Source organism: Heloderma suspectum, chromosome 1, assembly GCF_057233095.1.
Source record: "Heloderma suspectum isolate Gila_16-S chromosome 1, 16-S_ref, whole genome shotgun sequence".
Classification (NCBI taxonomy): Eukaryota; Metazoa; Chordata; class Lepidosauria; order Squamata; family Helodermatidae; genus Heloderma; species Heloderma suspectum.
In genome coordinates, this window is record NC_139458.1 from 23,599,854 (window position 1) to 23,614,634 (window position 14,781).

At 41.6% G+C, this 14,781-nt stretch overlaps 1 protein-coding gene across 4 annotated transcripts in view; it reads right to left on the reverse strand.

The window, feature by feature from the left end:
- Positions 1 to 243: 243 nt before the first annotated feature.
- TECPR2 (tectonin beta-propeller repeat containing 2) overlaps positions 244 to 14,781 on the reverse strand; it is a 65,078-nt gene continuing 50,540 nt past the window's right edge. For 2 of the 4 annotated variants that reach the window (XM_084838387.1, XM_084838377.1), the window contains exons 18-20: positions 6,014 to 6,155; positions 4,347 to 4,496; positions 244 to 2,646 (exon numbers count right to left, since the gene is read on the reverse strand). In XM_084838387.1, the coding sequence (XP_084694513.1) occupies positions 2,489 to 2,646; positions 4,347 to 4,496; positions 6,014 to 6,155 (450 nt within the window). In that variant the 3' untranslated portion in view covers positions 244 to 2,488. Of the gene's footprint in view, positions 2,647 to 4,346; positions 4,497 to 6,013; positions 6,156 to 10,198; positions 10,332 to 14,781 lie in introns of those variants that run through there. The other 2 variants (XR_014788328.1, XM_084838396.1) reach the window with 2 other exon arrangements.

Sequence of the window (14,781 nt, forward strand, 5' to 3'; positions counted from 1 at the left end):
CACATCATTCCCCTAGTGCTTAGTTTTAAGCTCTTTGTTTTGGCAGTTCAGCACCTTATCCATCTGGATCTAAATATATGTCAAACTATGAAAGCTAATCCAGAATAAAGTGCCAGCATGAAACTTGAAGTATTCTGGTACTTGCACATTGGAAATCATGGTCAATAACAGAATGCAAATGTTTCCCAAATCATGAGAGATGGTCCAACCATTAATGTGATCTTTTTGCTTATTTCTTTTATTCAAATGTTTAGTACTTTTTTCATTGTAGTCTCTGTAGTAATGCTACAACATGCTCAATTAAAACAAAAAGCTGGAATTCTTCAGATTCTAGTAAAATGCTCTTGGATAGCAATGAAGCGCAGTACGTTGTCAATCTCTGTTTGAGCACTTGCTTTAATTGAACTCCCAAGTACTCTCTGTAGCTTCAGTGCAAGTTGTCATGACACTAGTATCCTTATATTAAAATAAAATATACAAACATAAGCTTTTATTTGTTTGTTTTGTTTTCTTAGAAAAGGCTAGTTTATTGCACAACAGAAACACAAAAGTACAGAAATGAAACTAAGGATGGTAAACTTCGCAGATTGTTAGATGAGTCAATACCCCCCCAAATCTCATTGGTTTGGAAGGGTTGTCAATACCAGATAATATTCATGAACAAAGCAAGCCTACACCATTATGCGGAATACAAGCAGCTAGCAAGCTAAGCCATTACCAAGAGGGCTTTAAAAAAAGTAGTATCTGTACAAAAATGTATTTTATTTTTTCAGTGTTGTATTGTAATGTGAACATTTGGCCATGAGGAGTGTAAAACAGTGCTGTCGCTGTCCCTCAGAGGTTTTCAGCTTCAAAGGGGATTTTTTGTGAGGTTTGTTTGTTTGTACAACTCTGGAGTTCCACTCACTGAGAACCTCCTCAAAACAGCCTGCTAAGTGAACTAGGTAACCTTCAGTAGCTAAGTTGGTCACAATCCAGTGGTGGACTAAAAAAGGAAACTCTGAGGTCGGCTCCATATATAGATGAGGAAGAGATCAAGAAAAACAGATCAGCTCTCAGAGGGAAATAACTATGACCTTCTAGTCTTCCTAAACTGAAACAGTAGACTGACAACTGAGCACTAATTATGCAAGTGCTGTTGCAAAACAGGTATGTATTGTGACCAACATTGTTTCTCAATATGCAGAGGATCCATCTTCCTGGTTTGCATGAATTCTCCCCAGAAATCTAGCATAGGGCAGCGCAAGAAAAACAAACCCCATGTCCCTCTACTTTCACCTCAGATTCACAAGCTCTCTACTCTCCATGGAAGTTGGCTCATTTGCAGATTCATTAGCAGCTGTTTAAAACATTTCATGGATGCCTTAAAGAAATATATATTTAAAAAATACTATAAGCCTAAGCTGCTGGAAGTTACATTTTCTCATATAGTTGTTCTTAAGAAAATTAGTCTTCCTGAAATATAAGCTACAGTGATTAGTAGACTATAAAGTACCTGTGCTGTAAACATCCCAAATATAAGATATTGCAAGATTTAGCTAATGTAGCTAAAAATTGACCATTGCAAAGACAAATCCTGACGAATACCACAGACTCTTTTATATGATATACTTCTTTATTAGCACTTTTTCTGTTTTCACTCTAAATTATGTTACAAAAAGGAAGTTCAAAGTCTTCTCTGGTTACAGGCACAGTTCAGTCAGGCTTAGTGTGGTGTTAAATGCCACCCACACAGCCACTGTCATTTTACAAGCCTGACTTGCAATGTTCTTTCTAACTGTCTCCTAGGTATCTCCGGAACAAAAGCCATTAATGTCCTGGTGTACGTATAAGGAGAACTAATGTTTAGACAAGAATGGGATGAACCCAAACTCCACAGCAATGCGTGAAATTAGTTTTTTTTTTAACCCAGCTCACCACAGGGCAAAGGTTTAGCGGAGTCAGGGAAATTACACTTAAAATTATCCCAAAAGGTTTTCAACTCAACACCAAACTGCACATCGATTTGATTTTCTACTGAGAAATATCATATACTGTTCCTTTCTCTGAAGGGCAAACTGAAATGTGATCTCCATCCACATTGTACCCATTTTCTCCTACTCAAAGTTTGAAGTATAGGAAGAAACTTTAAAAATATTTCTGCTTGTGAGAAATAGCTAAAGTAACAGAGGTCCTTTTCAAAGTAGCACAGATATTTGTTTGCATGCTAGAGCAAAATAGTTTTGCTGCTAATGAGGTTAAATTGATATGTTATATTTCAAAATAGAACCACTACAATAATGACAAGCTCACAATTTCTTTAAGCCACATTGCCTGTCTCACCTGAGAGATACTGAAACAAGACACACTACAGAATTTGGGGTTTTTTTATATACCAAAGTGCTAACGTTGTCAAATGTCTATGGCTTTAAAAGCCTGGCATTTGGCATGTAACAGGATTCCCAAGCATGTTTTCTTGCTATTTTACTGTTCTACATCCTTGAGGACTTCATATTACTTCCCACTCATCTTCAAAATCATCAGAATGGAATGACATAGATGCATCGCTTTGTTTCTGTAAAGTGTGAGAATGGTGGAAGGTCTTTGTGAGACGCTGAAGGAGATATCCGGAAGGACCAACTCCCCACAATTCATCTAGAGGAGTAACTAGGGGAAGAAAAGGTTACCGGATTCAATTGGAATGCTAGCAGGCAAACTCTTAACCAAGAAGTCCATCCCATCCCATCCCCAGCAATATTGGGGTGGATCCAGGTTTAGTCACACAGCACACCTACTGAAATCTAGGGCACTTACTTAAGCCCCATTGAATTCAATGGGTCTACTCCAAGTATGACAAAGTCTGGATCCAACCCATTGCCTATTTCCCTTTACAACAGCCTTCCCCAACCTGCATCCCTGTAGATGTTGTGGACATCAACTCCCATTAGCCCCAGTCAGCATGACCAATGGCCAGAAATGCTGGAGGTTGTAGACAAAAACATCTGGAGGGTACCGGGTTGTGGAAGGCTGCTTTACAACATCACCTAAATTAAAGAAATTGAAAAAAAAAAGTTTGAAACAGCAATGGTTCATTGTTCATGTTGAAGTCAGGATGGAATGGGATTCGGTTGGTATCGCTTTGCATATGTGCTGGTATTTGTCTCCCTCATCTGCGTGTGTTTTTAATAGGTATGGTGGAGAATTCCGCCACAGATTTCAGTGAGGCCGAATGCACTGGCATTCAGCCCCCCGAAACCCGTGGCAGAACGGCCAACCACCCTCCACCCCCCGCGGAATCCCCCCCCGGGACGAAGCTTACCTGGGGTGGATGTTCTGGTGCCGGTGGCTCCAGCGGCGGCAGCTGGTCTCTCGGCCAGCTGCTGCGGACTCAAATGGCGGCCGCCGTAGTGGCCGCCATTTGCATCTGGCCAGGCTGTCGTGATAGGCTACGTAAGTATTTACGTAGCCTATCACAGCAAAGGCAGCCACGCAAATGGCGCAAGTAAGTAAATACGTAGCCTATCACAGCAAACTAAAAAAAACCAAACAGCGTACGCAAATGGCGGCGGCTATGGCGGCCACCATTCGCGTTCCCTTTTTTTCGCCGTTTTAGCCTACGTAAATATTTATGTAAACTATTACGTCGAAAAAAAGGGGAACGCAAATAGCGTAGTGGGCACTATTTGCGTTCCCCTTTTTTTCGACGTAATAGCTTACGTAAATATTTACGTAGGCTAAAACGGCGAAAAAAAGGGAACGCAAATGGCGGCTGCCGTAGCCGCCGCCATTTGCGTACGCTGCTTTTTTCCCCCCGGAAGGCTGCCCAGTGGCCAGATGTCCGGCTGTGGGTGGCCCTGGCTGGCGGCTCTGCGGAATCTCCGCAGAGCCGGCCAGATTAGGGTTTCGGGGGGAAGTGCGGAGCACCTCCCCCCCCACTGGGAATCACCTCGTCAAAAAGGTAAGTGACTTTCGTACATCCCTAGTTTTTAAGCAGTGAGTGAATGGCACCTGATCTAGGCTCAGTTTACCAATCACTCAGAACAGAGGTGTGTCAGCCTCTGTGCAGAAAGAGATGGCAGATTTATGCAGGAATGGTTTGGACTTTTGTCCGCTCTTCCTCCTACTCTTTAGTAAGCACACTGCAAGGCTGCCTGTGGAAACCCTGCACTCATCCAGTGTCACCTTTAAAAATCTCTCAAAGAGAAGATCGCAGAGTTATGCTCTTGTTTAGACTTGGGGTTTTGTGAAGATAAGGAGCTAAACTGATTTTTAAAAGCCAGCACTGCTTCACCTTTCAAATACTGACTTAACAGAATTCCCACTGCAGCCCTCATAAAACCACCAAGCACGTCAAAGAACCCGCTTACCTGTCAAACTAGCAACATTCCCTGGAATCTTTTTCCAATAGTCTCCCGCAGGGTTTTTATCAGTGATGCCGTACCGCCGTGCAATATCCCCATTTGGACAGCGTGCCCAAACAGTCCTCGTACTTATCGCCAGTTCACATGCCTGAAGCCCTAACCCCAAAGACATGTGAAGGACATGATTGCTCAAAGTATTCTGAAAAACATACATGCACTTTTTCCTCTACCTTTAATTTCACACAGAAGAAGAAATATTAAATATTGACAGGAGAATGAAAATGAGAGAGAAAAACGTAAGGATAACATATGCATTAGTGGTTATATTTATCATATTTGTAACTTTATCCTATAGGGCTTATGTAAAGATTATTAAGATGTGTGTGAAACATGGCCAATGGCCATGCTGGCTGTGGATGACAGGAGTTGTAGTCCAACACCTCTGGAGGGACACCAGCTGGGGAGGGCTGGTTACTATACAGTGGGAGTGCAGAACCTCAGGACCAGGGTCAAATCCTGCCCTCTGGGATTCCCCACAAGGCCATGCCTCTTTCACCCAAAGACTGAACGCCAGGTGATTTCCTAGAGTCTGTGCAGTTTCCCCCCATTCTCAAGGACTGAAAAGCCTCTCCAAAGGCTTAGTTATTGACAGTAAGAGTTTTAAGTTAAAATTTGCAGTATTTCTGGCTTCATCCCTTTGCCTTTGCCCCCGTCCACCACTGGAATGCAGCCCCCCAAAGGTTTTCTGAAATGGAAATTGGCCCTTAGGGTGAAAGTGGATCTGCACCCCTCCTATACAACATGCTAAGTATTATGACTGGCTGGGGCACCTCTTTGTAGGGAAGCATCACTTTTGCTGCTTTGGTGAATGGAGCCTTGTATTACAGGTTCCGAAAAGCAATGAGTCAGGTTATAGGCAAAGACTCCTTGAGGCTGTGGATAGGAAGAGTCTCAGAGAGGAGTGGGCATGCCTGGGATCGTCGATGGGGTTGGTTGAGGAGACTGCCTGGCCTAGGAACTCCAAAATGCAGTTCGAGGAAGGGCAGATTTTTCTCCTAAAATTTTTCAGAGTATCGAGCCCTGCTGGATCAGAACAAAGGTCTCTCTAATCTAGCTTCCTGTTCTCCTCACTGACCATCTAGGTGCCTCCTGGAAGCCCACAAACATAGTGTGAAGGCAACAAGCCTCTCCTGCTGTTGCTGGAATTGAGGAGCATATTGCCTCTGAACCTGAAAGTTCTCTATAGCCATGGACAGACCAGACCAGGGTTGAAGAACACGTGGATTTTCAGATGTTGTTGGGCTGCAATTCCCACCATTCCCTCCCCATAGCTATGCCTGCTAGGGCTCATGAGAGTTGCAGTCCAACAACATCTGGAGGGTCACGTGTTTCCCATCCCTGGACTAGACCTATCCTCTATGAATGTGTCTAATCACCTTTTAAAGTCATCTAATCTAATGGCCATCACCACAATCTTGTGGCAGCGAGTTCCATAATTTAATTATGGACTGTGCGAAGCCCATCCCTGCATGAGTGGGGGAAGAGATTTACAAAGCTGTGCATTCAAACGGTAACAGAAGATGAGCTAATTACTAAATCAGCTGACATCAGAGAGGGACCAAGCACTGCTGGCATTTCAATAGCCACTGAATCTGCACATCGAGTATCCTCACCTGGAACCTGTTCCCAGTCTGTGCCTACAGGCATCTCCTCAGTAATCCCGGTGCGGACATGAATGTTCCATTTGCTGTCAATCGCCCATAGGCTCTGATCATTAGGACTTGAGTACACACTGATCAGGTTGACTCCAACTGGCTAGAAAAAGTTGAAACACAGCATTCCAGGTTATCAAATGCCACTTGACCATCCCTGACTGAAAGGGGGCAAAAAGTTAAACTATTGGAGAAATGAAGCGAAAGCTCTGTATACACAGAGGGCTTCAAAAATAATTTGGTCAGCTCTAGAAAGGCAAAGAAGCACTCCTGATCTGTAGGCTAAATGGCACTTTCTCTGAAACTAAATAAGTAGCGATATTTACGCAGATACCATTTTTTTAAAATTTGAGATCAGAATTCAGTGTGTCAGCCTTCCATTGAGCACAGGCAAATCTGTCACACAAATCGAAAGATGGTAAAAGTAAAACATTTGGAAATTTCAATGGATGCAAATTGTGGCTGCCCAGATGTTGGTGGGAGTGAGGAGGTGGGAACGTGTGACACTGATCTTGTACGAGTCGCACTGGTTACTAGTGCATCTCCAAGCCTAAGTCAAAACAGTCATGTTGGCAGGCAGAAGACAGAGGGCCATTTTGGTGCTCGCCCCACAGTTTGGAAGTTCCAACCAAATGAGTTATGAATGGGCCCTATAATATAGGACTTCAAACGGGTCTTGGAAACTCACTTGTTTCGGACTGCCTTTTCTTAGGACTTTAAGGGCTGTGAAGACCTACTTAATGTGGTTTAGACAAATTTTTATGGAATGTCTTTGGCCTATGTGTTTTAAGCTACTCTTTTATATCTTTTTTTTAAAAAACTGTTTGATACTTTTAAAATGTACTTTATATATCCAGTTGTGTAAGCTACCTTGTGAGGTTCAGACCCTAAAAGATGGCCTAAAATATTTTAAATAAATAACAGGTCTTCCAGACACAGATATTCTCCTCCTTCCAACCCACGTCATACATATACATGGGGAAAATTAATTTTTCATGATTGTATCCTTTCAAAGTTCCCCAGCATGTTTCAGTTGAAATATCCAACAATGTACAATACATCTGAATATCTCTCTTACACACACACACACGCACACACGTGAACACACACGCGTGCAAACATACCTATTTGCAGGTATTTTTCTTTTTTGATCTCCGTTGTTTCTGAAATACTGCTATTTTGCAACAATAGACATTATGCCTGGAGTACAAACACTCCATCTCTGAATATTCCCTTATTAGGAAACCCCATCTGCATTCTATACTTAGCCTTTAGAGTAACATCAGGCCATTGATTGAGCTGGGCAGGCCAATTTTGCTCCCGTTCTTTACTTCTGGAATGCTGTAAGATGGTGCATTTATCTACGTATAGGAGGTTTAACAAATGAAGAATTTCTTTTAAAATATATTTAACTGTTGCTGGTTTTATTTCTAATGATATCTTTAATGCTGCATTTTAAAATTAACGTTCCCCATATTTTAGCTGCTTGGATATTTGCAACTTCTTTAAAAATATTTTAAATTATTGTTGCTGCTTTTAAAACTTTTTAAAAAATTAATTTTATGTGTTCATCATTGGTTTTGTTGTATTTGTTCTTATTGTGTACGTCACCCTGAGAATTTCAGCTATATGGTGATTCATACACTGAAATAACAACAACAGCAGCAGCAACAATGATCAGTTGTTTAATTTTTAGATGACCATGCCCTAGGGTCATGGGTGGTTGGGAGAGGGTGAAACAGGTATCAGGCCCCTTCTGGCCCCATGTGTGATGATGGTTGGGTCCTGAACCAGGACTCCTGCTGTGCTTGCACACTACAATCTAGATCCTGGGTGCTAACGTAATAGGGAAGAAGTTCCCTGTTTGCTAAAACACCTCCTACACACACACTTTTATAAATGAAGCTCCTGTTAAATCATGGGAAAGCTCACTTGGTGTGACAATAACAGCCACGGCAAATGTCACTAAGTGCCGTTCACTGGAAAGATCACTTGAGCGTTAGCAAGAGAAATACCAGCCCTCCCTGCTGCAGCTCTTTAAGAACAGATAGCTTTATTCTATTCACCACCATCTTATGTGGAAATACACAATGTCTTATCATTCAGGTTTAGTAAGCCAGACTGATAGAGAACAAGCATCTTTCTGCACGTAGCTAGCTCAACAGGATAAATTCACATATGGACTTCCAGTATATCATATGCACAGACCCTCTGTTATGAGTCACTGTGCGCTTGCTCTAAATTCTGAAACCCCCTAAACCCCCCTATCACAAAGGGACTACCTTAAAAACAACAACCAGAAATGAAAACACGTGCCAAAGTTAAGAGCTATTGGCTATTCCAGGCACTCTTTTCATGCCAGGGTCAGATTAACTATACTTTACCAGCCAAGTTATGTCTCTAAGGGTGCAACCATATGCCTGTTCAGACAGAAGAAGTCCTATAACTCCTAGCATTACCCAGCCAACATGGCTGGTTGAGGAATGCTGGGAGTTGTAGAACCTTTTTCTTTCAAAACTTGCATGGGATTGTGCCCTAATATAGCCAGCCGCCCATTGCAAAATGGCATCAGGAGGTGAAGACTAGTAGGCAGGGTGCTTACGCCTTCCCATGATCACCACTTCCCCCCTGCAACCCCTCTCAATGTTTCCCCTCCCCGCTAGGGCTCCAGAGCCATGTTTCCATCACAAATCCCGCTCCCACTGTTTCTCCCCTGCAAATCACCTCCTTCCACCACCACTTGTGGCCAGTAACATGTACAGCCAACCACACTCTTCTAACAAACGCAAGGCTGAACTTACAAGCCTGAGGGATAAAGTGATTGCCTGTCGAGATGTGAAGGCCCAGAAAAAACCAGCAAAAATTCAGGGGGATTTCTTTCCCCTTCAAGGGCCATTTTTCCCTCTGAAGAACTGAACAGCTTTGGATTATGAAATATTTTCTTCTGGAATTATAAATAAATATTTAATACAAGGTATTTATATATTGCTATTCCGCCTTCTAAAAAGCATGTAATAAAATTTTATAGAAACCTAGAAATGTAAAATTTCTGGAAATAATGAAGCCATGAGGGAAAATGCTTTTTAAATTCTTTCTGTAAATTTCCAAAAATAGTTATTTCTTCCATTCCTTATTAAAATTATTTATCGAATGTGTATTTTACTGATAAGACATTTAGGGATGCTTCAAGCCATGCTCAGTTTCCCAACATGTGAGTGGTCATCATATCATAATATGGAAGAAAACATACATTCTTGACAGCTTGTGTTTTGTTCTACAGAGTCCTGTGTTTCTAGGCTTGTTCTGGTTAGATGCCCTAACAGTCAGTTAATGAAGTTCTAATCTGAAACCCACATGGGAAAGAAACACTGTAAGTTATCCCACCGCTGATACCAGATGTAGCAGAATAGCATGTGGTTATATCACAAATGTTTGTTTTTTCAAATTAACTTTGAGGCTTGGGTCACTCCCACAGTTTTTAATAAAGTTCCCAATTAGACATCACCGCTAGGAAATGCTGCCTCAGCTATAAAACCTTTAACTTCTACCTCTAGAATAAACCCTCTCTGTCTAAAAGAAACTCAGTAGCCTGGTTCCTATGACATAGGTATAGGACTGACACCACTTCTAGAGACAACCTCTCAAAATGAACCAAAAAAAGAGATATTTATTAACAGAAATTATTTACAAATGAGAATCAAATGTCATTCTTCAGATAATAGGTTGAGATTGCTTAAGGGTTCTTAAATTAAATATTGTTGCTTACCATTCTTAATATCTGAGAGAGTCTTTCCCAGCTAAATAAAATCTCAATAGCTTTCCTTTTAGACAAGATTTCCCTAAATCCACCCCACAAACAGGAACAGGTTTAGGAATTTCCCTAAACTTCCTTACAATCAGGAACAGATGCTGTACACCAGTCTTCCTCTGCCTCCTTCCTGCTTCTTCTGTCTTCCTTTTTTGTTTGTTTATTCACTCAGTCGTTTCTGGCTCTTCGTGATTTCATGGACCAGCCCACGCCAGGGCTTCCTGTCGGCCGTCGCCACCCCCAGCTCCCCCAAGGTCGAGTCCGTCACCTCCAGAATATCATCCATCCATCTTGCCCTTGGTCGGCCCCTCTTCCTTTGGCCTTCCACTTTCCCTAGCATCAGCATCTTCTCCAGGGTATCCTGTGTTCTCATTATGTGGCCAAAGTACTTCAGTTTCTTCTCATTATGTGGCCAGAGTACTTCTTCTAGGATACTTCAAATGTTCCAGGGACTACTTGCTGAAGTTCCCTCTGGTCAGACATTAAACAGGAACCTAAATATATGTGTAACTTGCTTTGCTCATAAAATTATTATATTTGGTATAATAAATTTAAAAGTATAGTTTATTCAGACAATAATTAGAAATTTACTGAGTTTTCTTTTTTAAGTTCTTAATTTTAATGATAATTTTATGAACAAACCAAGTCATATATATTTTATATTCATAAAGCCCAGCATTCCTGATCATTGGTCATACTGCCTGGGGCTGATGGGAGCTGAAGTCCAAAACATTTGGAGGGCACCAGGTTACTTTAGATCTATAAAGAGCACTAAAAAAAGAGTACTGCGTATTTTTCAAATTTTCCCCAAATTTCAGGTTTCTTTCTGAAACCTTTCCCAACAGCCTCAAAATTTCCAGAAATTTTACATCTCTAGTTGTGAGAACAACTCCTCCTGGATTGTTTGGTTTGTTTGTTTATTTATATTCTGCCTTTCCTTCAGGTAGCCCAAGGTAACATACATGATCCTCTTCTTCTCCATTTTAGCCTCTAACCCAACCACTCTGTTTCACAGGATCACTGGTTCCTTGCAAAGCCATTACAAGAAACCAAACACTTTATTGCTTCTTTCTGCTCCATGGCTAACTCCTTTACTCCTCTCTCTCAGCATTCAAATTGTAAATAAGCCTCATCCCCATCTTTTCCTCATCTATTCCTACCTCTCTCAAGCTCTGCTTGACTCCCAGTTCTGCTTCATCATGCTTCGTCTGAGCTACCCACTCCCCACTATCTCCCCTCAGCCTAAGAATAAAAAAGCCCTGTAGATCTGGCCAAGAGTCCATCTAGTCCAATATCCGATTCCAACAGTGGCCAGAAAGTTCACAAGCAGGGCATGGAGGAAAAAGCTCCTGTTGTTGCCCTTCCCACTTGAGTATCGACTATTCAGAAGTTCTACTTAAGTATTGTGCTTTTGATAGATCTATCCTCCATGAATTTGTCTAATTGTGTCTTTTTGTTAAGGAAAAACAAAACACAATCCAAGGATCTGCTCTTTTTCCCACAGTCAAGGACAGGGGTATTAAATCACTTCCAGCCTGAGGGCCATGTTCCATTCCGGAGAAGCTTTCAAGGTCCCACATTCCAGTGTTTCCAGTGTTGGGCAGGACCGAAGGCAAAAGGGGTGGGGCCAACGTATCAGAATATTGTAGTTTAAAGCTCTTACTGCTCATAACTAAGCATTCCAAACTTTCAGAATGGAAAAAAAACCTGCTCAAAAGTTGGGACCAGCAAATGATCAGTGGTTGGGGGAAAGAGGTCAAAATCTGAAAGCTCCTTAAAAGGATAATTGTTTTCAGGAGAGAAAAATTTGGGTATACCAGGACAAGTATTGAACATTTATTGAACAGGATGGCCTTAAAAAGAAAGCCCAGAAATAGTGGCAAGATCTAATATTATGATGACAGTAATCCAGGGACAATTTCATTTGTTGCAGGGGCCACTCACTCCTAGCAGTCATATTAGAAAAACAGGTCTAAAAGATGAACTGAGTGTGAAAAAAGCAGTCAAAAATGGATGGTACAAGCAAGATGTCTTACAAATAGTGTTTGATGACAGGGTAACTCCATCAAAACGGCAAGATGAGGCAGCCAAATAAAGACTATATTGGAAATTACATGAGAAAAGAGGTGCAAGCATGATCCACCACTGAAATTTATCCTGCAATCTCATTTTACAAGAGGCGCCCTGAAGAAAATTTAGTGGGAGATGTTCAAACACGTGCTTAGGTAGATACATGTGAGTCCTTGTAAAACTTTTAATTGGATCCACACTCTATTCTGTTGCAAGGCAGTTCTCTCTTATACCCACTCTGCCATATTAAAAACACCACCACCACCACCAACATAGCTAATACATTCCTTGACCAAAAGGCAATTTTGGAATAACACAACTTGGTTCGTGCTTTGATTGTGGTATTTGCATATTTAAACCTAAGGAGACTCAAAAGTGCTAGATTCTAAGCAAAGTTAACTTCAGGAAATTCACAGAATGAAATATTTTCCATCTCCTCCTCCCTTTTCGCCGTATCCCACATTGCTGGGGAAGGGGGGTTTCCACAGGTAGCTGCAGGGCAGGGGGGGCAAGGGAAGGAATGAGAACCTTTCTTAGGTTAACTTATTTTAGGAATGAAGCTCATATATTTAGGATATAAGAAGAAACTTCTTGAGAAAGTTGAAGTGTCTATATTATGGAAGTTCATTAGTGGCAAGATGAGGGGATCATCAATAATGATTAGACAGCTCATTAAAACAAACTGGGAGCTAAGCACAGTTGTAGAGTAAACACTTAACAAGATAAATCTCTTCCCTGCTATTACAGTCACATATTACTTCTATTTCTAAAAGAAGAAAGAATTAAAGAAACTTAATTCTACCCAATACAGTATTAAAAGTTACTTATTGTACTTTGAAGTGCACAGTTTAATATCCGGTTAGAAATGTTCATAAAACCTGGGGAAAATTTCTATAAAGTTGCAAAAATCCAATTTACATGGTAAAGTACAGAAATGTTATTGTACCGAATAAAAGGGGGGTGGGGAGATAGACAGATAGATTGTGTGCGTGTGTGTGCGCGCGCGCGAGAGAGAGAAATTACTTTTGAGATTCTCAAATGACAGAACAGAAAACAGACTTTTTAAAATCACTGGCAGGTTTGATCAAGAGCAGCTCCCAAAAAATAGAAGGGCATTTTGACAGCTTGTTTGTAACTTTTAGAAGGGCAGAACAGGGTACATTCCCATAAACAACTATTTAATATTTTAATAGCTCTCCTGTATCTCATTTTGCTGACTGCTGTTCTACTTTCAGCAGTCTGAGTGGTAAACAAGTGATCTGCTTTCACATGAGAAAAAGCAAGAGCCATCCCAAAAACTGCAGGGAAAACATGATGAAAGGAACTTGGACACATTTATCAGTAATTATCCAGCACTTAATGACCCAGGCTCAAATTCACTAGAGGAGGTAGGTTTAGTTACTCTAAAAACCTGGTGAAAATCCAAGGTAAGTGACTTGGTAATTTTACATTGCAGATTTATGATCCTTATCAATACTGACAGAAGCTGTGCACCCTCTGAATTCTGGAGTGTTATACAAGCAGCGTCACTGAAGAAGGAAATGCAGTAGCTCACAGGCAAATTTTTACGACTCATGGGTTCTGAGATAGGGCAAATTATTCAATCTGACTGGAGGGTCAGCCTGTTCAACCTCATTAATGGCAGAGACTATACTTTAAGAGCAGCTCTGTACATAAGCAACTGAAGCTCAGCTTTACCTCTCCACACCATGCTATCTCCTATTTTGTCTACTGCTGTCAGTATGATGCAACATAACCTCCTAGGTCAAATTAACAAGAAACAGTCAGGAAGTTGCTAATCAGAACTTCACAATGCTCACGAAATGGCTTGTTGGTAAGGCTGTTGTTGTTGTTCAGTCGTGTCCGACTCTTCGTGACCCCATGGACCATAGCACGCCAGGCCTTCCTGTCCTGCGCTCTCTCCCGGAGTGTGCTCAAGTCCATATTGATTGCATCAGTGATGCTATCAAGCCATCTCACCCTCTGCCGTCCCCTTCTCCTTTTGCCTTCAATCTTTCCCAGCATCAGGGTCTTTTCCAGGGAGTTTTCTCTTCACATTAGGTGGCCAAAATATTTGAGCTTCAGCTTCAATATGTGTCCTTCCAATGAGCACTCAGGGTTGATTTCCTTTAGGATTGACTGATTTGACCTCCTTGTAGTCCAGGGGACTCGTAAGAGTCTTCTCCAGCACCACAGTTCGAAAGCATCGATTCTTCGGCGCTCAGCCTTCCGTATAGTCCAGCTCTCACAACCGTATGTTGCTACTGGGAAAACCATAGCTTTGATTATACGAACCTTTGTCAGCAAGGTGATGTCTCTGCTTCTTACTATGCTGTCTAGGTTTGCCATAGCTTTCCTCCCAAGGAGCAAGCGTCTTTTAATTTCATGGCTACAGTCACCGTCTGCAGTGATCTTGGAGCCCAAGAAAATAAAATGTGTCACTGCTTCCATTTCTTCCCCTTCCATATGCCAGGAAGTGATGGGGCCAGATGCCATGATCTTAGTTTTTTTAATGTTGAGTTTCAAACCAGCTTTGCACTCTCCACTTTCACCCTCAACAAGACGCTCTTTAGATCCTCTTCGCTTTCTGCCATTAGGGTGGTATCGTCTGCGCATCTGAGGTTGTTGATAATTCTCCCGGCACTCTTAATTCCGACCTGTGATTCATCCAAACCGGCGTTTCTCATGATGTACTCTGCATACAAATTAAATAAGCAGGGTGACAATACACAGCCTTGTCGTACTCCTTTCCCAATTTTGAACCCATCGGTTGTTCCATGTCCAGTTCTTACTGTTGCTTCTTGACCCTCGTACAGGTTTCTCAGGAGACAGGTAAGGTGGTCTGGTACTC